Source organism: Lagopus leucura, unplaced genomic scaffold (assembly GCF_019238085.1).
Source record: "Lagopus leucura isolate 7727_CA_CO unplaced genomic scaffold, USGS_WTPT01 Super-Scaffold_100038, whole genome shotgun sequence".
Classification (NCBI taxonomy): Eukaryota; Metazoa; Chordata; class Aves; order Galliformes; family Phasianidae; genus Lagopus; species Lagopus leucura.
The window spans coordinates 1,139,712-1,163,986 of NW_024962287.1; the positions used below are offsets into that span (position 1 = coordinate 1,139,712).

Sequence of the window (24,275 nt, forward strand, 5' to 3'; positions counted from 1 at the left end):
AAAGGCGCTTTCGGCTGGCGGGCTGACGGGAAGCCAGGAGCTCTCGGCCTTTGGGTTTGCATGGTCCCAGCACCCTGCCTGCCCTGCAGAAGGGCATGGGGGGACTGCATCGGGACACTGGGGCACACTGTTATGGCTAAAGCTGTTGCACAGCTCCACCAGGTATCTGTGAAGTTCCAGGTGTCCTCCTCCAAAGAACAGCATTTCAACAGATGTGGTTTTCAACATTCCCATATTGGTTTTTTTTTTGCCTAGTTGCTCAAGAAGCTCACAGAGGGGAAAATTCCCAAAGCAGATCTAGAAAACTGTTAGTAATACTTTGAAAAGCAGCTATTCCTTCTGAGTGGCTCTTGGCCCTAGTTTCCGTGTGTGGGGAAGTGACACGTGCGAGAAGCTGTCTGCCTTCAAATCATCCCACAGCATCCAGAACACCACACACCCCTTAGCTGGTGCCGAAAGAATGCTGATCAGTGGGAGATGTCACCGTATGCACTTTGTATCTGAGCCTGTGTTACTTCATGGCTGCCCCTATTCTGGGATTTCCCCTGAGATACCACCATGTGGATGTCAGATGTTAGCTCTAGGGTTAGGGTTAGCCCAGAGCAGAGCATGCTGGAACACGGTCTAGAAAAAAACAAAGTATGTTAGTTCCACCCCTATTTCATAAATTGCAGTATACATTTTGCTATAGGAAGTTTTGTTGTAGCTCCTCCTCCCTTTGATTATTTACCATCAATTTCTCGTTAAGTTGAATGCATGCAGTGATAGGGAAGGGATCTAAAAATATAACTGAGAACAAAATCCTTTATTGGCCCAGGGTGCTGGACCTGTCTGTGCTTTGCTGTTCTGATGCCGTGTGCCAAGCTGTGGGCCTGTAGTGTTTCAAAAGAAAGGAGGAGAGGTGATGGAACGGCACGAGGAGGCTGTGGATGCCCCATCCCTGCAGGCATTCAAGGCCAGGCTGGATGTGGCTCTGGGCATTGGCAGCTCCTTGGAGGTCCTCAGCTCTCCTGACAAGCTGCTCAGCCAGTGTGGGCAGTGTGGAACACACCAACTCCCTGCAAACTGGCCAGCAGTGCAAACCCAGTTGAGCTTATGTGCATCTATAACGTGCGTCTGTATGGATGCCAGACTTGGACAACATTTTGGCTGGCTTTTGGAGAGCTGGCTGAAGATACTCACCGCTTCCTTTTTGTCTTGTTACTACCCTGACAGTCTTTCTAGCAAATGCTCTATTTTTGTTTGACATATATGCACATGGTCCATTTCCATGTGTGTGTGCTTCGGAGTGTATTTCTTCTCTAGCTTGCCCTCCTTTGGAAGGCTGCTGCTAGGAGTTTCTCTTAGCAAAATGAAATTTCGGAAAAAGTCCAGTGGAATTAAAATGCTGCACAGCAAATTTATTATTGTTATTACAGGCTCCCATTCAGGAAAATACTTAAGTATGTGCTTAAGTCCCATTGAAAGCATCAAGACTTAAGAACATGCTTAAAGTCAAGCGTATACTTCCTCTGAATTGGGATGTATTTCAGCACATGCTTAAATGCTTTCCTGAACCAGAGCCACAGTCAACAAGAGCGTCCTGTGATGCACAGGACTCGTGCTGTAAGATTTACTCCTTGCCTGGGACATAGCAGTGCTGCTCTAGGAGCATACACTTCTTTGCTCTGTTGGTGGTACTCCAAAGAGCTTACTGGCTTTTGCAGTTGGACGTGAACTTGTGAAAGGAGACCAGAAAGTAGGAAAAAAGGAAGAGAAAAAGATCCTTGCTAAAACAATACCTTGGCTTGTCTGATCTCACGTTGCGCCCAATGATTTTTCCTTACGATGGAGATTTGTGCTGTTGTGCATATTGTGGTATATGCATATTGTGGTTTAATTACGAAGACAGATTTTTTTTTTTAATGGCACAGCAAATAGGATATTTCCTGGCTTGCTCTGCATTTCAAATAAGATTTTCAGTTCCCCTTTGGGTCCTGAGTGTAAGGAGAGTAAGTGTCAAAAGGCAGGCGCCTTCCCAGCTCTAACAGAGAGAGTGCAGCCATGTGGAACGTGCATCTAGATTTTGATTGTAAGGATGATGAAATCAAACCTCTCCTTAATTCTCAGTCGGGAACATTTGGGTGAATTAGCCTGCCTGCTGTTGCTGACGTGTTAAAATCCCTTTGAATGAGAAACGTCTATTTAGTGTCATCAAAAATATCCGTGTGCTTTGCCGTGAGTCCAAGGGAGCGCTGGGCCCTCGTTCAGAGCGGTCTCAAAGCAATGCAAAATGACAACAAAATGAAAATAGATAAAACCACGTACAGTCTGATACCGGAGAACACAGCGCTTTGCAATGCACAACTCTTTCCAACACAGCCATTTTTAAGCTAGATGCTTAGTCATTACTAATGACTGCATGTTCCTATAAAGCTGCTCTATTTTGGGAACAACTGCAAGTGCGACTTTGCTTCTTCCCTACCTTAAGGTTAATTACAATAATGTGCAGTTCCCTGTGTACACTGCAGGCTCTCTGCATGCACCACTCTCGGTATTTTTGGAACAAGTGTGGAAGTTTATTCCAGTTATATCATTCAAAGCAAGCAGTAACTTGAACTTGAGAATAGCTCCCTGTTCACATTGTCCGGCCATGCTGTGCAGTGCTGGAGGCTCTGGGTATTACTGCTGCCTTACAGAGGGATTTGGCACGAGCTCATAAAATGACTGAGACTTTTTTTCTTCCCCTATGGCCTCCTTAATTTTATTCCTTGGGTGTGTGTCAGTGCTCCCCCGCTTGTGCACATCTTTAAGGTTGAATTGATTCCCTAAAAACAGCAGAAGTATTTGAGGAGTGCTTTATAAATAACAAAGGAGAACACCTTGCTCATTCTTGTCATTGCTCAGATTTGAGCAAGCAGCTGCCTTGGTGATGGGGTGTCCCAATGTGGCTGCACTGAGTCCCAGGGCAGGGCCCTGCATCGCTTGGTGGTGCTACCTAGATGTCCAGAGGCCAATGGGAAAGCATCTCATTCAGCAGCTGAACTGATAGATGAAGGTTTGAGAGAAGCAACAGGAGCAGAAAGTGATGTTTCCAGGACGGAACAACAGTTTTGCCTTCACAAGCTCCAGGCTTTACAGCTGCTGGTGTCCACATGTGTCCCGCTTCAGTTCAGGCACTTGCTGGGTTCAGTCAAAGAGAAAAGCAGGCAGGTTCTTGTTCTGGATGTGCTTTGCTGCCTCGTCTGCATGAGAGACCTTCCTTTGGGCATCCCCCATTACACTTCAGTGTGATGAATGCTGGCCAGGCAGTCTCGGTCAGCAAATCCTAGAATCTGTTTTACTTTCCCAGGGTCACTCCAGGCTGAGGTTCTTCTCCATGGGGAAAAGGAGGGAGTGCTCTTCTGCAGGGAGGAAGGAGCTCTGAAGCCCTTTCACCGCTCTGGTGCACAGTGCACGTCTCAAAAACTTCTTCAGTGATCCTAGTGCCCATAAATCTGTCCCAGCTGCAGTAATTATACCAGCAGTATGCAACATTGCTGGCATCTCCAGCTTGCTCCTTTTGGTACGTGGCTGTGCCCCAGGGAATCATAGATAGAATCACAAGGTTGGAAAGGACCTACAAGATCATCCAGTCCAACCGTCTCCTCATCACCATTGCCACCACCAGCACTAAACCACATCATGCAGCACATCATCCAGACGCCTCTTGAACGCTGCCAGGGACGGTGACTCCACCACCTCCCTGTGCAGCCATTGCAGTGCCTGACCACTGAGAGAAAAAGTTCTTCCTTATGTCCAACCTAAACCTCCTCTGATACAACTTGTGGCCATTGCCCCGTGTGCTGCTCGTTGCCTGGGAGAAGAGGCCAAATCCCTCCTCACCACAGCCTCCCTTCAGGAGGTTGTACAGTGCAGTGAGGTCTCCCCTGAGCCTCCTCTTCTCCAGAAATCTTCTAGTCCAGATCTTCTAGTCCAACCATCCTCCCATCACCATCATTACCACTCAGCTATTCAACTATATCTCACAGGAGCCGCATGAGAAAGATTTTGTGGTCGTTTGAGACTGGCAGCAGGAGTAATGGTGTTTCTCCAGCTTGTCAATTACGTGTTCTTTTCTTTCTGCCCACTGTTGGAGTTCTTGATCTTGATTAAGGCATTATTTAATTCCTGCTTTTCTGAGCCCCTGTGCTGAGCCAGGCATAATGGCCCTGTGTTTGGGCACTAGCAGGGTGCTTTCAGCAAGCTGATCTTCTGTGAAGCTGAAAGCGACTCAGCCTGAGCAGTGCTCTGTTCCTCCTCCTCTCCTCCTGGTAGGGAGCAGACTTCACAGGTAATCTGGAGGCACGCTGATATGCCTTTCAAGTTATTACCCGGGAAGTTTTTGCCCTGTCTGAGCACTGAGCAGTGAGTTGCTGACAGCTGTTGGAAGCAATGAGAAAGGATTCACAAAACAGACAGAGCCTTGCCTCCAATTTCTGCAGACTGGAGCTGAATTTAATGGATAAATTGTGTTGCTGGGGAGATTTTGACTCTGTTCCCTCCTCTGTCACCAGTTTGCCTTGTGATTTGTGGCAGCGTTTTCAGCTGTGCCCGTCACATGAGATCGAAACCCATGAGTCAGACTCCACCCAAATCATGAGCCTGGCTTCTAGATCCAGGAGCTTTGAAAAGAGATCGTACTGTACTGTGTCTTTAGTTTATCTTTCCTTTCTGGAATTTCCTCCATGTATTCCCAGCGTGTCTCCAGCAATTAATGTTTTCTACTCTTTTGGAAGTGCTGGGGGTGTATTCTGACCATTTGGTGCTGCTGGAAGCCTCGTTTGACTGACACAATTAGTTTTGCTTTTGATCTCCAAATGCATCTTATTTCTTCCAGACTCCACGTCTTTGCCCTGTCCCCAGTGTCCTCCATCCCTCAGCCTCACACGACCCATCACCGCCGTCCAACTGCTCTGTGTCCCCTCTTCAGTCTGAAGAGGGTTTTTCAGCATTGCCTTTCATGGCTGGGAGAGTGCAAAAAGGCACAGACCTGTGTAATCCTTAACCTTTCTGTGGCAGTATGTAATTGGAGAGAGCAGGGAAACACTCTTCCTGAGGCTCGTTCCTGAAAAGGTGAAACTTGTAGCACAGGAAAAGGGCACTGAGGACAAGCAGTGCAGTTTCTCTGTTCAGGATGGGAGACCTTTGAGTTAGGTGATAAAAGACCCCTTTGCTCATGAGGTGTTTGCAGGACTTGGCAAGCCAGAGTTTCTGATTCCTTCAAATGGAGTCAGGTGAGGAGTGAATCAGACACAAGCCAAAGTAAATCCAGAGAAGGTAAGTTGAGAGTCAGCCCTTCTGTCTGCCCTGTTTTGCTCTCTAATTCAGTGGTCAATCCGTTTTTCTTCAGATGTAAGGTTCATAGTATGTTGTTTGTAGGCTCTGTTGACTGACTCCATTGTGGAGGATATGGGTAGAATGAGGTGGTGAAAAAGCCAAGGGGAAATTTGGTGTCGTATCACTGTTTTCCCCTATAGCATTTGCCTCTTCAGAAGGGTAAGAAGTTACAACTTCTTGGCGAGGTTTTATTAAGCCAAAGCCAAATCAATAAATGTAATTTCGCAGTAATTATTGTGTGCAACACTGTGGTGCCTGGTATTCCCATGGTAGCATTGCCATTGTTTTGCCATGAAGCCTGGAGATCAGAGCCAGCTATTTGACTAAGTTACACAAAACAAATCTACTCGCACCCCAGGCAGACAAGAAAATGCATCTTCCCTTGCTCAGCTTCACACTGTACCTTCACCCATGGAGTTTGCACATTCCTGCATGTGCTGTGTGCCAGGCATATGGCCAGTCCACAACGTCAGGTAGAAGTGCAGCTGAGCCACGTATCTCTACAGTTGGACAGCTAGGAACTGAATCTGAACCCAGAGAAAAGCTCTTTACCTAGCCTGAAACCTCACCAGGAGCTATCTCCAAGACTTGAATCCACACCATCTCCATAGTTTGGTAGATGGGAAATTTGGAATTTGTTTTTAAACACAGGATTATCAGAAGCTGTGTTGAAGATGTGAGGAAGATGCACGATGCCTGCCAGAAAATCTTTCAGCTAAACTTTTCAGATGCAAGTTGTAGCAAATGGACACATCCTAAAGTGTTTCTTGTTGTGCTGTATTTCAATAAACTGTGGTAATTAGAAGTGATTCCTTCTGTAAGACAGAGAAATGCTACCTCACAGCTTGAATATTAAAAAGATAACATTTGTGAAAGCAAACAGAGTAATGTGATATTTTCTCCAGAGGAAAAGGCCATGTGTTTTCCTGCCTGTTTCATCAGCCATTTTCAGACACACACTGCGTACATAAAGTGCAGTTATGCAACCCACATGGGTCAACAAAGGGAGGTTGGTTGCTTCACCAGGATCATAAGAATCTTTCAAACACAATGGTACCACAAATTAAAATGGAAATCTATCAAAACCATTATCGTCCTGAAAGCTTTGGCCACAAGTGTAATTACTGCAGAGGGATGTTGTCCTTGGACACAGCTTTGGCGCAGTTCTGCTAGTGTTATTTGTAGCCCTCTATGGCTCAAAGTCAGAGCTTGCATGGCTAAGGACCATAAATTTTTAGAGGCAAGAAACAGGCTATTTCCTCAGTGCTAACACTAGCAGTTTTTTATTGTTTTGTAGTGGTTTGCAGGCAACTCATTAGGTGCTAGAGATAGGAACAGACTGAATGCGGTGGCTGAAGTCTGCCTTGAACTTTGGAAGGATTCAGACACAGATTTCTGTCTGGATCCAGTTGTTTGTGTCTGAGGCTCTTGCTTTACTGGACGTGAACAAGAACGATCAAATGTTAGGAGTGTTTGGATTTAAATCCAGTTCCAGAAGTCTCCCGCATTGATGTGCAGTCCACAGACTTAAGCAGAAGACCTACCCTGAGTTCCCTAGCATGCAGCAGGCAGTCCTGTAGGATGAAAGTAAGTGAAGGTACGTTCGACATACAGTGCAAAGAAAAATGCAGTCTTCTGTTGCTCACCATAAGCAAGGGTCACAACTTCTGCCCCCAGGAGAAGCACCAGGTTACTTTCTCAAGCTCCCGATAAAGGCGGAGTCCTGGAGTAACTCTGCCACTGACCTGAAGATGAACTGCATCAAATAACAGGCACTGTACATTAGTTTTGAGCTAGTTACTTCTTTTCCAATACCCGATTTTCCATCTTGAGAGAGATGAGCAGTGAACATGTTTGGACAGTATTTTTCCTCTCTCTCTTTCCCTCAGGCCGGTATAGATGGGGAAAGCATTGGGAACTGCCCGTTCTCCCAGCGTCTCTTCATGATCCTCTGGCTCAAAGGAGTTGTGTTCAACGTCACCACTGTTGACCTGAAAAGGTAAAAATTGCTTGGTTTTATTGAAAATAGTGACATGATCCCGTGTTTTCCCAATAGAAAGGCCCCAGTAAGTTCAATCAGATTGATATCTGGCCTAGAGAGTCTGTGGTGCACAACAAAATAGTTGGGATTCAGGTTTGTTATTCCTTTTTTCACTTGTGGAATGTTTTTATATTAAACAGAGTGTTCTGGGGTATTTTAAAAGCATCCTCACCACAAACTGCTGAAGAAAAAGAAGGGCAAGCAACTGATTTTGCATGATTTTGCATGAACTGTGAATATCTGTGTGGCTGCCTGACCATAGAGATTAACGAATTCGTGACCTTTCTTCTCTGTGCAGAAAGCCAGCTGATCTACACAACCTGGCTCCCGGAACTCACCCACCTTTCTTAACTTTTAATGGAGAAGTCAAGACAGATGTTAACAAGATTGAGGAATTCTTGGAAGAGATTCTTGCACCTCCAAAGTAAGAGCTTGAGGGTTTTTCAGTCAATATTCCATTTCCTAGGAATGAAAGTAGTCCAAAGAGGAGTTCCTAAAAAGCACTCGGTCCTGCAACCTTTACTTACAGGAGTAATATTTATTTATGAAACTTGTTGGCTTCTGTGAGATGACTTCCATGTGTGAAAGTTGCTTGTGTGACTAATAACTGCAGAATGTTTTCTCTGAACACATTTCAGGATGCCATTGTATACAGAATTAAGGAGATGAATACTAAAAAAAAAGAAGTCATAGGGGTCTGGTGTCCACATTTTATAGAGCTAAAAATAACTTGGACTGGATGCAGAACATTGCCACACACAAAATCTGTGCCAGGAAAAGCATTTTGCTGTGAAAAACTGAAGGGTTCTGAGCTCTTCCAACAAAAAGGTTGGAAGAGGAACGGATCACAGAACACGAGGAGCTCTGGAGGCAGAGAAGTGCTCATTAGTCTCATCAAGAAATGACAAGAACCCATGACTAGAAGTTATAACCGTACTAATTCAGATTAGAAACAGGGCACAGATATTTCGGCATGAATGAATAACCACTGGAACAAACTACTGAGGAAAGTGTCGGATTGGATTCACCAGACACGCCTCAGTTAGTCAAGCATTTCGACTTCATACAAGGATGGTGTAGAAAAAGATTGTTGGCTTGTGTTTTGGACCTTAAAATCTATGAATCAATGAAAATTGGCTCAGTTCCTTACAGAGTGTTTTACCTCTGACTGAACCAGCATCTGTGGGCCAGTCCTGAGGCAAGCAACCAGGTATTTAATTTTCTATATGCTAGTCCAAGATCACCAAAACCAGTAGGAGTCGTTAGTTTGCATTGATCTTTCAGATCAGTGTATTCCTTTGCACCACAAAATAACAACTCAGAGACTGAAAACATTATGTTCCTTCACATGGGTGATGTTAACACGCCTTGCTGTTACATCCTGGCATGCATTTTCTGTGCAGGGAGTTAGACACGACTGCTGCTCATAATAGAGAGAGCTGGTTGCCAACCTCCCCTGCACTTTTCTGGAAATTTATGCTTCCTTTTGATTCAAGGCCACTATATGTTGGATTGTGGTCACGTAAAGAATCAGTGTAACTACTTCTGTCATGAAGCCATCCCTGTGCAGCTATCCAATCCTCTGCCTTGACAGACACAGATACTGTGAAGAAGGTCTTGCCAGGCTGTTGTTTTGAGATAAATGATAGTGTTAATTGCAGGGCTTTTTTTTTCTTCTTTTTTTTTCCCTTTCTTCCTGTAAGTAGAATTTGTAATCATCACGATGCTGCTGGTAATAAGATGTTTCTCCTTTCAGGTACCCCAAGCTGGCTGCTAAGCACCGGGAATCAAACACTGCTGGAATTGACATCTTCTCCAAATTTTCTGCTTACATCAAAAATACCAAGCAGCAGGACAATGCTGGTGAGTAGGATTGTTACCAAATGCGCCAGGAAGATTTACTGTTTAAAAAATGAATAATTTTACTATTTACCCCTTGTTTTATTGTAAGCTGTGTTCATACGACTTCAAGTGCTGCTGCTGATCAGTCTCAGGTGGTAAATTCAATGGACTCAATTCACATGTCCACAGTTGGATTAACTACATCTACACTAGTAAATAAAATAGATCAGGCACAGCTCCTGCCCGTAGCAGCCAAGCTGCACCAGTAATCCTGTATTCCATTCTGGATGGGTCTGATGGCTTGTACTACCTTCTCTACTCTATCCAGGCACTGTTCAGGATGCTAGTTGGTTGGCCCATGGTGGTGCGAGAGACAGTACTAAAAGCTTAGCAACCAGTGACTCAGGAATGAAAGGAGAGAGCAAGCCATGCCTCTTGACCTGCATGATTTCGTAGATGTAGCCACTGACACCAGATTCTCATCCCGCATTCGGTGATGTTATGGTAGTGTAGCTAATTTGCTCATATAAACAGAATGTAATTGAATGAAAGAAGTGGCTTTGAGAAATGTAATTGCACTCTGCATGCTCCTGACTTTCCTCACATCTGCGTCAAAAGAAATAACCACGGAAGCTGGATGCCATGCATATTTACACGCATCCTACACTCGCTTCTTAATGAAATTGCTTTTCTTCTCCACATTCCTTTCTCCTCAGAGGCACAACTTCAGCCAGTCTCAGTTCCCATTGCTCCATGACAGAGAATGGATTGACACAGTCATATCCCTGGAGATAATCTAGCCGGATACTTGCAGTCACTCACTGTTCATCTCACCTCGTTTTACTAATTTCACAGAGACCTAAGGCATGCTAATTACCATTCAGAGAGGAGTAGATTTGCAGGTTCCAGCTCTGCCCCAGCTTTCATTTGTGCACTTATATTTCATTGCCTGGGGCTGCCTCGTGAGATGAAGATGGGGAACGGGTGATTTATGCCAGATTACAATCTGCTCCTTAATATTTTTTTGGTGTTAACAAAGAAAGTAATTATAACACTTCACTTCTTAGAGATGCTAAAAGCTTTTTTTATGTGTGTGTGTGTCTAACACCAATGGGATGCTCAGCTAACCACTGTAGGAAGGCTTGTAAAAAGAAGATAAATTAAGAGTCAGCCTAAATTGATGCTACATTGAAAATAAAATATCTTGGCCATCCAAAAGGAATCTTTATGGTCTGTGGTGCAACTGTAAGTCTTCAATTCAGCTGCTCTGTTCTTTGCACTCGAAAACTGTCATGGGTGTTTGCCCACATGTAGAATCCTGGCATGGTGGTTCTCAGTGGCTCTGCGATGTGCAGATCCTGCTCTGATGTAGGCTGGCAGCTCCCACTGGTATTTAATGGCTGTGACACCTGGACATCTCTGAGCTCAGCTTTCCTCTTTGAAGTGGAGAAATGCTTCATTTCCTTCCGCTGAAGTGCCAGAGCACCAGGACAGAGCAAAGATGAGCAGAGTATTGACCTATTCTTTGTAGCACCACGGGCCTCAGGGAGCTTGGGGCTGTCAACCTAACATGACCTAACACCTACAACATGAGGGAATCAGACCTCAGCTATAGTAAGGTCTTTGACTTTCAGTTTTCAAGAGCTAGGTGAGAATAGTGTTTGTCTTACCCTGGGGACATTTTCATTGAACTATCCTTTCCAGTTCCTCTGATCCTTCTTTGGAGAATGCCCCTTTCCTTATCTGCATGTGAGTAGTTAAGGTCTAAAAGGAACAGATTGCTGCTTGTGGCTATCATGCATTTCCTATACACACCAGCTCTCGAGGTAGTGGCACATGCCTCACAGCCGTGCTCTATGTCGAGCCCAAGCTGCAGGTGACTCAAGCTCTTGGGTTAAGCTGGAAATTCACACCTCTATCCGGGTCATCAGTTGCAAAGGATCGAAGATTCTTTCGAAGGAATTACTAGCGCAACAACACATCATCAGTAGGGTAAAACTAACCTGTCTCACGACGGTCTAATCCCAGCTCACGTTCCCTAGAACAAGAACAGAAAAACACTTGTTGACAGAACCAAAACGGAATGGGGAACCTTTATCATTGCATCAAAAGTAAATGTCATTGCTTTTGCTTGGGAGTAGGAGGGTGCTGGATACCAAGTTGCCTGAGTCACAAAGCGTCAGGTTGTTTAAATGATATTCTCTGAACCTGGAGGTCAGGGAGGTGGATTCACCAGTGTGGGATATCAGGCTGGGAATTTGTAGCATCCAGCAATCTCTAGCTGTGAGAACTCGTGTTAGCTGTAGTTGTGTTCCTCGTGGCATAGGGTTAGGAGAGGTCATTAGGTCTATGTAACATGAGCTGTTGTGGAAAAATGTTGTGAACTGGTTGGAATCATTAATGAGATTTATGCAGTGGAAGAACACTGGATGTGAGAGTTAATGGCAGCCCAGTGCACATCCAAGATACCCCCCAAACAGCGTTTCTCCTAGAAGGGCTTACAGCTGCAGTCATGCAGCAGATCAGACACCAAGTAGCACCGTCTCTTGGCTGTGTTATGGCAGAGGGGTGGTGAGGAGGCACTGGCTGTAGAGTCTGTAGCCTTTAAGTACTGGAATGACTTTTTTTCCCCTGAAAGTAGAAATGTTATGAAAAAAAAAACGAGATTTGTAATATCTTTGTTTAGTTTTTTGAGTTCTTGCGTGTAAGTGAGCAAACACAATGATACACACATCCGTTTGTTTCTAAGATTGTGATACCCTCTGCTGGCAAGTATATGAATACTTAAAGCAAGAAGCTTTGCAGTCAAAGCTGAGACATCCCCTGGACAAGATAGCTTTCGTTCTGACCAGGTGCTTTTCTCTTTCAAGTGCAGTATTGTCAAAAGAGAAGCGTGCAGAGTAGTCTATTGATTTTAACAATGTTTTCGTGGAAAGTTTTGTGTTTTTTCTGGATGAGCTAAAATTATTTAGAATTCTTCAGCATTATGAGAATAACAGTGCATTTTTTTTTTTGCTGGATTCGTGAAGTACTTTATTAGCCACATGCCATTATGTTTCATACCTGGCACAGAAGCAGGTGATAACCCTCTTGGGTAAGTCTGCATGGCAATATGGTATTGATCACGTTCTGTTTACTTACTGAAGGTATTTGGCAGCCAGGCTGCCCTGTTTTAATAGTTCCCTGAATTTCTGATGCTTTTTTTCCATCTTTGTTTTGCTCACATTTCTGCCTTATAATATAAAAACGTTGAAAGGTTTGGAACGGGCTGGCTAGGGCTGTAAGCCCAGAAGCAAACATGCTCATGCCATATCAAAGTCCCACCACTTTTAAGCTTCTTGAAAGGGAATGAATTGATTCCAGATCCTCAGGATGTGGCAAGCTGTGTTTAAAAAAAGTGCGTGCATTTATTATTTCAAGTCACTTCAATTACAACTGGCTTGATTCCTTCCACCCCCCATGTCACTCGATAATTTTATAACAGGCCTCTCTGAAGGAGCGACGGTCTCATCGTAGGCGTAGATCCACATCTGGCTTAGATAGCACAACCGGGTTATTCGGCCCTCCAAGCCCAGCACCAGACTTTGCTGCTTGGAACACTGAGAAGTTCTTATCCACCTCGTGGCTGCCGCAAAGAGCCCTTGGAACAAAGCAGCGACAGTCCTCTTTGGTGATCTCCTGGATCCTCATCCACAGGTTTAGGTTGCTCAGGCTTGTGTGACTAAGCTGAGAGTTTTGGGTTGCTTTGTGCTTAATATCTCAAAGACCTTGACCGGGCACAAGGATGGAAACCAGAGCCCTGGGAGTTTACTTTGGTTCCTTTTGTTGATGCTGAGCAAAGCACTCCAGCTCTGTATCAAAACCAGAGTAGTAACAGTTTATCTATTCATTGGAGGAGGATGCATTTCAATTGATCGGAATGCTGCGTACAAATTCAGTACCCGCTCGTGACTTCTTTTGCTGCGTACTGCAAACCAAGGGGACAGCCCATAGCCACCACCCCTTCACCGTTCCGCCTAAAACCCTAAGTTCTCTGGCTCGCAGAATGAGCCCTTTGATTTCATTTATGAGTTTAAAAAGTTGTTCTTGAATGGAGTTCTTAGGAGGCACCAGCCCCGTGTGGGTGGGCGCATTCATTAGCGGCACGGAAGGAGGTTTCTCTGTAGGGCTCTTCAGAAGGCACGAGGCCGGGGGACCACCAGCACGGTCCCACGCGCAGGAATTTCCAACGTCTGACCAGAGGCCTCCGCTTGTCTGGTTTGGATTTACATCAAGAGCATTTAAATCATTAACTTACACGTGATTAAACGCTGTTCACCTCTTTCAGTAGCTGCATCACGCTGCGGTTCGGCGCGTGAGATGGGAAGTACCTCTCCATGCACTGCATCTGTGTGTGTGCAGCAGGTATGCACCCATGGGCAGGCTGGGATTGAAGCTGGTCTTCACCACTGTGAAGCTGCTCTGACTATACAGGATTCCTCCTGCTGAGAAGAGAGCCAGGTCCACAGTCTGGGTACGTGCACCCATTGAGGTGTACCTGGAAACCGTGCTGAAATTAGCAGGAAAACAGCAGGTTCAAAAAATCTACGTAGGATAAAGGATGCTGCAGTAATCGATCTGTGGTGCAGGTCCTCTGTGGAATTGGAGCTGATGTGCACAGATCCTTGGTGTGGTTTCATGGGTCCTTGATGCTGCGGTCATCCCAATGAGCACAGACTGCTCTACTCAACATCCACATCCAGAGGGGAGAAAACAGCTTTCCCCGAAGCTTCCTCTTGCTCAGTGGGAGAGGTCAGACTGGAACCATGACACAGCTTATCCCAACCCTAAAATCCTCCCGTCTCTTTCTGGGCCTAAAAGCTTCGCCCTCAGCTCAGCAAAGCTCTTGGCACAGCTCCTGTTGGCTTTAGTGGAGCAAAGTTAAAAAGTAGTGTGAATGCACTGAATGGATGAGGAGTTTCCTTTGACAGGAATGCGGGATCGGACTCTAATTCAGGAGCAATGTTAATGCTTTACGATTTTTGCATAGTTTTCCAAGGTGCCACAGAAATATATAGGTATAAATGCGTGTCGTGTCTGTGTATCAAATTGCCATTCAGTTTTTTCCTTCTTCCTCTTTAGTTGCAGAATTTCCCTTTTCCACCACAAAACCCCACACCTGTCCAAACCCAGCATGAGTCATAATTTGTCCCATACTGAGATAACATTAAGTTTTCTCTGCCGTGCAACCAGGAAGGACTAGAAATAGCTGTAAAAATCATTTTGAAGAAAAGGAGTTGCTTTGTGATGGGCTTTCTAGCTGCGGAGTGTCTTGGGATGACAGATCTTCAACTGTGACATTTTGAAACACAAAAAAGCTATTTTAGAGCATTTTAAACAAGTCTTTATGGCTCCCTCAGAGCCGAGTACTGTTGGGCTCATGGCAGCTGAAGTGCCTGGCAGCTTTACAAAACCAGGCCTAATATAAAAAATACCTAGTCTTAGAACATATGTAAGATAGGTTTTCTGCAACATTTGTGGCACATAAAACACCAAATACGTGTTGTCGAGCATGATATAAAGATTTTATTGCTACTCATTTGGGATGACCCATATAACTCACTCATGATATGTTAATAAAACTGCTCTCCACTCTATTTATAAAAACACACATATAAGGTTCACTCAAAAAATGGTGATAGCTGTGTGCAAACTTGTTAAGCAGAGCAGTGAGCTGTACTCATCGTCCACCCTCAGTTGCTTCATCGCCACTTTGCCCCATAATTAAAGACCAGCTCTAAAATGCTCAGAAACAGCATTTTGCACAAGTTTGCAGAGAAATAACTTTTTGAAAACCTCCCTCAGAATGTTTCTGGCTGGAGGCCCAGACCCATCCATCTTCTGCCTGGTGCCAGGGACAGGTTTCAGGGCTGATATCTTCTGACCTGCCACAGCCAGGAGCTGGAATTGTATGCCATTGGAGGGAATTCTTTTCTAAAATGATGATAAACCATTGTCTTAACCTCAGAAGTATGTACCTTACTAGGGAAATTTCTGAACTTTCCCATTGTTTAGGTTGGTTTGTTTTTTTTTCCTTCTCAGGCCTTTTAACTTAATTTTGCTAATTAAGGCACGAGGATTTGCTGATGGAAGTGTGAAAAATACTAATTGAAATCAGTAGAACATGCAAGCTCTCTGTAAGTCCGGATGTGGTCAGACTGCAGGAGCTCCAAGGCAGCACGTGGTGCTCCTGCGCGGCACGCTGAGGTGCAGCCGCTCCAGGAGCAGTGCATATTCACCATCAATGCACCCACAGTCATAACTCTGACAAGTCTGTGTCTGCAAGCCAGTGTTGCTTTGGAGCCATAGCATGCCGTACGGGGGGAGGAAAAAGAAATAGAAAAGTATATTTATAGACAGAATATGCAAAGCCCTAAAAACCAGTTGACACCATGCTCTCGAGTCAGTGACTGTAATGATGCTCTCAAAGAGGGGCACTGTTTGAGGCCTTTGCTGAACCAGGGCCTACGCACACAGGCCAGGCCTAGGCTGAAATCCTTGCAAGGGGAACAGAAGTTGGCAGACGCTCTCCTTGAAGAAGGAACGATTTCCCCTGTGTGTTTGAAGACTCCTCCAAGTGCTGCTGGCTTCCCTGGGATGCTTTGTTCTGCTTCCCAGCCCAGCTCTCGCTCACACACAGGAGCAGTAGCACAGCTGGAAGTGGATTAGAGCAAGCTGGCGGCAGCAGTCCTGGGAGGAATTAAGCGCCTTGCTGCTGGGATGGGAGGCCTAAATGACATTATTACTTAGGATTTGGTTTTAACTTTGTTGCTCTGCTGTTTCGCATGGGTGGGTAACTCCACTGGTTGCAACACACTTGGTGCATCTTAAGCGCGTGCAGGACTGATGAAGTTAAGGCCTAACTCAGTAGAACATCCGGATCTTACATGAGCAAACTGCAGGGCAGCTGAACTGGGTGGCCTTTGAATGTCCCGGGCACCTGAAAAGATTCTATGATTTAAGCACCCAAGGGGTCCTACTGTCCCAAGAAGGCTGTCCCCAGACTTCTATTTAGCAATGGTAGAGTGAGCTATCCCATGGCACAGCCCAGGGACCGGCTCTTTATTTGCACTGAAGTCCATTTTCAAAACAGAGAGACTTCAAAGGGCAAAGCATTTGTCCAGAATCTGTTTTTCCCAAAGCATATTTTTTTTGTTTTATCCATGCAAATGTTCTTAATAAAATAATTGGGAAGAGAAGAATGAGACGTAACTGAAAACCAGTGCTGCTAATTTTCTTTATTAGAGAGGATCTTAAATAATTGACAGTTAGCTTGAAAACAGTGCTGGGAAAAAGGTGACAATGAGAATTAGAGACACAATTATTTTCTAAATCTCCCAATTTTGCTGATTGCAGAAAAAAATATCAAAATTTCTGAGAGCTTGAGTCTGCAAGAAGCTTTGGGTGCAAAGCACAGCCCTGTCAGCTTTACTTATTCAGCAAATACGCTACTGTTTTAGTGCTGTAGAGGGTAAGTTACTCTTTTAGTCCTGTAGAGGGTGAGTTCTTTTGCATTTAAGCAGAGAACAGGAGAAACTGAAATGTCTTTTACTGCCCAGTGCCCCTCTAAGGAGGGAATGTATTGAGTGAGAGGGGCTCAGGTGATGGCAATAGCCGGTCTGTATTCTGCACTGCAGAAGGAGGATCCCTACTGACCCAGCCAATCGAAACTGAAAGAAACTGCACCTTAACATTGAGTCAAGATGCCCTGAAAATGTCAGGAAGGCATCTGGTCAGCAGTGCTTTCTGCACTACTTCAAGCCATTGGTCTGCCTAATCCAACTGTTCTAACAGAGAAAGACCAGACAGCAATGGATAAGCTATGGACAGCTATGGATAAGCCCCTACCGATTCGTTTTATGTTGTGGGAAAAGATATTGTGATCTCTGCAAACGTGTCAGGTCTTGAGATATGTGGTTTAATTACAGTTACTGTCTCAGCAAACTTTCTGTGTTGTTGAGGCAGTGTTGTTGAGGCAGTGCACCTCATTCCTTTTCCAAAACATCAGAGGCGATACCGGGGATTGAAAAGCACATGGGTTGTGACCTGTCCTTGCAGCTGTATCCCCCCTTGGCTCAGTTTCTGACAGTTCTGAAAAATTTACCTTTTCCTTGTCCCTTTATAAATATCCTAAGAAGCAAGCATGCCCCTCTCCCTCCTTGTTTGTTCCCTGAACACTCCATTGCTTTGGCAATGTGGAAACTGCAATTTGTCCAGCTTCCAGCATTTGGACCTCTCCATGCCTTTGTCATCAAGGCTGAATTGCTCCTCACACCTTGCAGATGTTTTGTCCATAGGTGAGGAGCTGCACACATGAACCTCTTAGCGTTCCCTCCGATAAACTGAACAAATAAACTTTTCTAGCCTGATATTCTGAGGCTTGTTTCCCGGCCCTTGAGCACGACATTATTGTTCTCCTTTGGCCTCTCTCTTGGGAATTTCCAAAGCCTTTTTTAACAGGGGACTCCAGAACTGGGAGAAATGTTCTTAATGTATCGTCACATCAGGGCTATTGCAACAGAGGAAGTATGACCTTCCTGCTACTGCTTGGATTTTTTAATGCATCCAAACATAATTATAACCCTTTTGGCTGATGCTTCCATTAGAATGCTGAAGTCAAGGCATAATTGCGATGATCCCTAAGTCATTTGATGCGGCTTAAAACCAAAAATCTCAAAGGCAGAGAAACAGTGGATAACAATTACAACTTAAGTCATTTGTAAATCTCATTGTAAATCTCCTTTCTTTTTTTTTTTTTTTTTTTAATTTTAATTCCCTCCCACGTCTTCACTGCCGTTTAAGTGGAAGAACTTGAAGTCAATAGAGTGTAATTGGGATGATTCTGTTGTCTGAAAAGCTGACTTCATTTCCGTGATATGTCTAGCGTTGGAATGAATTGGTGTTAAAGATGGGACCGTTTCTCTTTGCTCAGGCACAGAACACCAGGGGTCCCCACCGCACTGTCTCTGAGCCCAGAGGCACTCACCGTGCGCTAACTTTGCTCTTATTTCAAAGCAGAAGCATGCAGTTTGTTTTGCTTTGTCAGTCCCCAAATCGTCAGTTTGTTCTTTGCAAATAAAACAAAACCGTACATGCAGAGTAAACATGTAGCAGCTTGGCAATGGAGATACTGGAATGCTAATCTCACACTCCAATGGTACGGCTTAATATTGTGCAGGGCTTTCATTTTTATTATTATTACATTTTTTTTTCAGGGTTTTGATGCAAATCAGCTGCTGTTTGTCTGCGGTTGTGTCAGGGACATCTGCGCTAGACTAGAGCAGTAGTGGTCAAGATGAGGCCCCTAAGGACAGAGAAAAGATGTCTGTCACCTGTGTGCTGCTGCAGAGTTCCGATGATTTGTGAAATGCAGGCAAAGTGCTGGGGCGCTGGTAGGCCACTAGTTTTACATTCGGTTGCTTCCTGCCCTCAGGTCACTGTGGCTCCCAGGAGAGTTGGAAATAAGCCTTGCATTTGGTGTCATTCTGACACCTGGGTTTTCTTCTTAGAGAACTGCATTTGAGGGTGTTTCAGTTTCACTCTTTGTGATGAAGTTACAAGTATTGCATTTATTTCTTGCCTCCACTGAAAAACAGACTAAGAAGGAAGGAAGAAAATTGATATTTAGCCTGAAACTAGAACCAAATCAAAACAAACTTTCTAGTTGCTATGAATGGTTTAATTTTCTTCTTAAAGTCATTATAGATACACCTGTTTCACTAGGTTTGATTTGGGAGTTGGATAGATGATATCACAAAATAGGATACCTCTTTTCGTAACAGACAATTTCCCTCTGACCTGAAACAAATGCCCATGGCTGGCACATTACTGCTTCTACCGATGTAAAGTATCTGTCATCCCTATTTTGCCTGTAGGAAGTTGACAGAGCATTTAAATCATTTATGGAAGCTCAAGTAGAATTATCTTGGGAAGAAAAGAATTGGACTTGCATCTCCTAAACCCAGGTGACCCCAGACCTGTGGATCATTGTGTTTGAGTGAGGGAAAGTTACCTGAGGAATCCCAGAATGGCTTGGGCTGGAGGAAACCTTACCGATCAGACCTTATCAAAGTTTTTGGCTCAGTCTCTCTGGGATGAAATTTGACAGGTTTGTCAAAGCATCCCAGAGTTTGGGAGCAAGCTCTGAATGGTCAATTCACATCACTGAGCTTTTGTAGACAGTGTGGAGAGAAAGGGAAGGGAAGGGAAGGGAAGGGAAGGGAAGGGAAGGGAAGGGAAGACATCACCTAAGTCTGTTTGTCTAAAAGTTCACATAGGTCATTCAATTTTCCCGCCCTGTTCTCTGATTTATGAAAAGGTACGTAAATCTACCTCCAAAGGAAAGTTTCATTTACCTTAAAGTACAAACTAAAACTGGAAGAACTTCCCTTAGAGTTGCCCATCTTTTATCAATATCTATAACGGAGCCTTGGACAACCAGGTTGGACTAGACACCTAACATTTAAATAGCCAAAGTTAGACAGGATGAGTCCTGCTCGTAAGTAACTTGATAGATTTTCCGTGTGTCTGCTGAGATTGCTTTGGTTATCTAACTGCTGTATGTCCCTCTGAGAACTGGCTGCAGTGCTCTAGGGGTTTAGCAACTCCTTTTCTCTCTGTGAAAATGCACAGAGCATATGCACCAATGTTTCTTGAAAATATATGCTTATTTATGTTTGGTTATTCTCTGTGTACACAACTAGAGATTCATTCAGTCAGTGAAAGCAGACAGATTGCAGCTTTTCGGTGTTGTTGCATAAGCATTTACCTTTATTGTGAAAGCACAATCAGGTCTCTGTTCAAGTGAATATTGAATAATTTATCTTTAATTAATCTTTAATAGCAGAGGTGATTCACTCCAGAACTCCCTTTGGCTTGGAGTTGGGTATCTGAATGGTTGGATGCATGGGAGCCACACCTCCCTTCTTTTTGTAGGGACTAACCATCATTTGCCCCTCCATACAGACTCTCCTTAGAGCCAGGGATCTTACAAGGCAGAAATACGCCTGGAAGTTGGATGTTGCACTGCTGCAATTGGCAATGTACTTTCACACCTTTGGGGTGTGAAGCCTGAGTATCTAATAAAAAAGGGGGAATGTTACCCTACATCACTTAGGTGAACTGTGGAGATATATTTAAAGGGTGGGGTTCATCTCTCCTGACTTCACCTTCCTGACTGGTAGGTGTCTAGCCTGAGCTTGTCCTTTTGGTTTCACCTATAGTTCATGCTGTGGGAAGGGCAGGTGTGCAGCCAGCTTCCATTGGGGGTCTGTGGCAGTGAGAAGGAGCTGCCTTCCTGAGATGCTCAGTGTCTCTGAGCAGGAGAAGCCCATACAACCAGCAGAGACAAGACACCTGTCTTTTAAACGGCTGAGCAGAGGCATTCAAGGCAGCACTCTGGTCTCAAGGGTTATATCAAAATCACAAATGGGTCAGTATGTAATACAGGGGCAGTAACACGTACTGCAGTTACAGCTCTGCTGCATGAGAAGGATTAATCTATTCAGATTAAAGTTATGGTACTCTGTTGAGCCTGCCTAAAATAAAGTGAGCAGGATGTAGAAAAATAGAGCGAAAATATGGATCCTTGGTCTTTAATCAGACTGGCAGACTACTAGAATGATATTATTTTCTTACCTTAAATTGCAGTTTCTTAGCTGGTTTCCTTCTACCAGAAAACAGTATTGGGTCTCATATAATATCAAACTCTGTGAATCTGGAAGTGATCAGGAAAGGTGGTTTGTTTTTCTAAAGTAGAAATAAATCTCAGATTGTTTGTGTGAGACTGCGAATATTTATGTACTGTTCCCCCTCTTCCCTCATTGCATATTTCACCAAGTTCATTTGCGTGTGTTATGGGATAAATCTTACTGGAGGGCAATGGAAGAAAGCAGTAAAAAGGGAAAGCAGCCGTTAGCTGTCTAGGGCAGCGGTAGCAACTGTTGCTCGGTTTTGTGCATGGATTGCTGTTGGTTGAACTTGCTGGGCTTGATGATTCAGAAACGTGCGGTCCTACTAATTGTGTGTGTGATACTGAGGTCAGACAGCGGTTTCAGATGGTGTACCAAAGCCATTGTGTTGCTGCACTTTGGTGACTTTAGATTCTTGCCACGTGCTTTCATTGACTTGAAGAGGGCTGTATCTATCTTCCCTTGGCTTGGAAAAATGTTTTGTGATAAAATGTTGGCGTGAGAAAAAAGTAGCAGGGGTGTCCTGAATGATGGGCAAATTTCAAGGGTTATCAAAATTTTAAAAGTCATGTGAAAACAGAATCACAGAATCACAGAATAGATCAGGTTGGAAAAGACCTTCAAGATCATCGAGTGCAACCACAACCACAGCCCAACCATCCTACCCTAACTCTAACAGCCCTCTGCTAAATCACGGCCCTGAATGGTTGAGTATTTTAAGTATGACTTAACCAAGTAACCTAAACACTTCTTTTCTTATACGTTTGTTTGGAAAGTTTATGTTATTTTGCTATAGGATAGTTTTAAAAATGTAAACATTTTTGCTCTCTTTTATCTTAAATAGTTTTCAAACACAATTTGACCAAGGAGTCAATTACTCCTATTGCTTTTATTGTGTGCTCCATGCTTTGCATAGGATCCCAGCATGGCCTGGGTCGCAAAGGCCCACAGCGCTCCTCCAGTCCCAACCCCTGCTGTGTGCAGGTCGCCAACCAGCAGCCCAGGCTGCCCAGAGCCACATCCAGCCTGGCCTTGAATGCCTGCAGGGATGGGGCATCCACAGCCTCCTTGGGCAACCTGTGCCAGTGCCTCACCACCCTCTGGGTGGGCACCTCTTCTTACATCAAGTAGAGTCCTCATCCTGCAGATGGTGCCACTCAGACACATAGAACAGGATGAATCTCAACTTGTTTTAGGTATTTAAGATCTGAGTAGCCAGTTTGCCTAGTCTCCAAGGAGTCTTCTCAAAAAAACTGAGGCTCCTCTGGTGGTAGTTCAGCTTTTCCTAGGGTACTATTTTAGGATGGAACGATCTGCCTTCCGGTGTCTCTTTCAGGCCACAGAGATTGGTGTTTGTGTGCTTTGTTTGCTTTGCTGTGTCTCCTCATCCCAGTGTGAAACAAGGAAGGAAATATTTGAGTTCAAGGAAGGGGAAGAAGAGTCCTTGTCTGACCTCTGTAAACGCTGTGGGTGTGGACAGTCTGAATCAGTTTTACTTTTTCCAAACCATTTTTCTTTTACTACTTTCTAGTTACTTTCCACTTTGCTTCAGCCTTATTTGACCCATAGGAAACAGATGGAAACGACCTCCAATGCTGGGAGTTTTATGGCCAGTATTACGCAGGAGGTCAGATGAACTGATTTTGGCTTTAAAAGCTTCTGGAGAAATCCTAACCCCACTGAAGTCAACAGCATAACTTCAGTATGGCCAGAATTTCACTCTAAATACCTACTAATGAATCTTAGAATCTGGCCCTTGACTTGCAGGGTCTCTCCATGCATTACATTTTCCAATGTTTTGTTCTGTTGTGGTATAAATGCTTCAAGACAGAATGATTTCTCTTTGTCCCTGGGAAATAGTGGCTCAGGCTAATAGTTTAAGGAAGTTTTTGCTTGAAGAGTTGAATAACAGAGCCAAAATCTTGTCTTGGTTGAACTGGAGTAAATATGGAATAGCTTGCTGACAATGTGGAGTTACTCCTCTTTTATGTCAGCGTAACTGAGAGCACCATTTTGCCAATTATTAGCTTTTGTTACATTATTTGTATTTCTGTGCATGTCACAATTTGTTAATCTCATTGTTCAACATGAAGTAACCTTATGCTGAAAACAGAGCGTCACTATGAATTAGGTATCATTGGCTAAACTGAGCCTCACCCCATGCAATTGACAGATGGTAATACATTCATTAAGTGTTCTGTGGTTGCTTTGTGATTGGAAAGTGTTATTTTTTTGGCTTCTAACTCAGAATTCTTAAGGGAAGTTGTATAAAGGTATAGTTTTGAGGAGGGAAGGAATGTCACAAAGAACTCGTGAGTTATTTTTACTGATATTATTTGTTCATTGTTGGTGGGAGGACACAACAGGCTGTGATTGATGTAAGTTGTCTTTGCCTAAATAGCCCAGAACACAGCTGTGAAGCCTGAGAGAGATGATTCCACCATGGATTTTAAATATATATGGATAGAGCTTGTTGGAATTTGAGGTTATATTAAATATATCAGTATGGAGGGAGGCAATATAGTTCTGGTGCATTTGTGCTCAGTGATTTCTCTGGACAGTTTGTGTGAGTTCAGACTTCTGCAGATCTTGCACTGAAAACCTGATGACAGCAGTCCTCATACAGGGCTGGGCTGCATTTGGGTTCTCTAAGTTCATACTGCAAATCTGCAGGGTGGGAAAGAAATTGGAGGTGGAAGTTTCAAAAGCAGCACAGAGCAACATTCTCAGGCATAGTTCCACTTGGTGTTGTAATACTGAATACTCCACCCTGACATTACCAACACAATGTGAGGCTATTAGATGCTTCAGGAAAAGTTCTCCATACAACTGACTTCAGGTCATGCAAACCAAGTGCAGTAGAGAAGATACCCCTGGCTACAGAGGAAGCTCAGTGTGTTTAATTCAAAACAATTCATTTAATTTATACACTGTAGGGAAGATTAATCCCAGTGACTGACGTGCAATTGAGCTCCTGCTCGTATCAACAAACCTGTTATTTAATGATGTTACCACGAGGATAAGTTATAAAGGGCAATAGCTGTGTAACAACTTTCAAAATTTATTATGGGTACTATATTGGCAAATGGAAAATTACACCTTTTAGTGGGTCGCACCTTTTTAAATGTCTTCCTTCAGTCTATTGTTGTGTGTGGTATTCACAATGTCCCAGTGAGAGTCTGCTGCTCCCTGTGTTCTCAACAGAGGCAACATACCAAGTCATCCAGATTTTCACAAAATAGCCATGCTGTGGGAGGTTCAGAGGTGATACGAGGCGGTGACCTGTGACAGCCAGCACAGCTTCA

General features: G+C 44.1%; 1 protein-coding gene across 1 annotated transcript in view; it reads left to right on the forward strand.

Annotated features, from left to right (window-relative positions):
- The window catches only part of CLIC5 (chloride intracellular channel 5), a 56,290-nt gene that overhangs the window by 16,986 nt on the left and 15,029 nt on the right, over positions 1-24,275 (forward strand). The window contains exons 2-4 of the mRNA XM_042883581.1: positions 7,248-7,357; positions 7,698-7,823; positions 9,156-9,262. Coding sequence (XP_042739515.1) covers positions 7,248-7,357; positions 7,698-7,823; positions 9,156-9,262 — 343 coding nt within the window. The remainder of the gene's footprint in view (positions 1-7,247; positions 7,358-7,697; positions 7,824-9,155; positions 9,263-24,275) is intronic.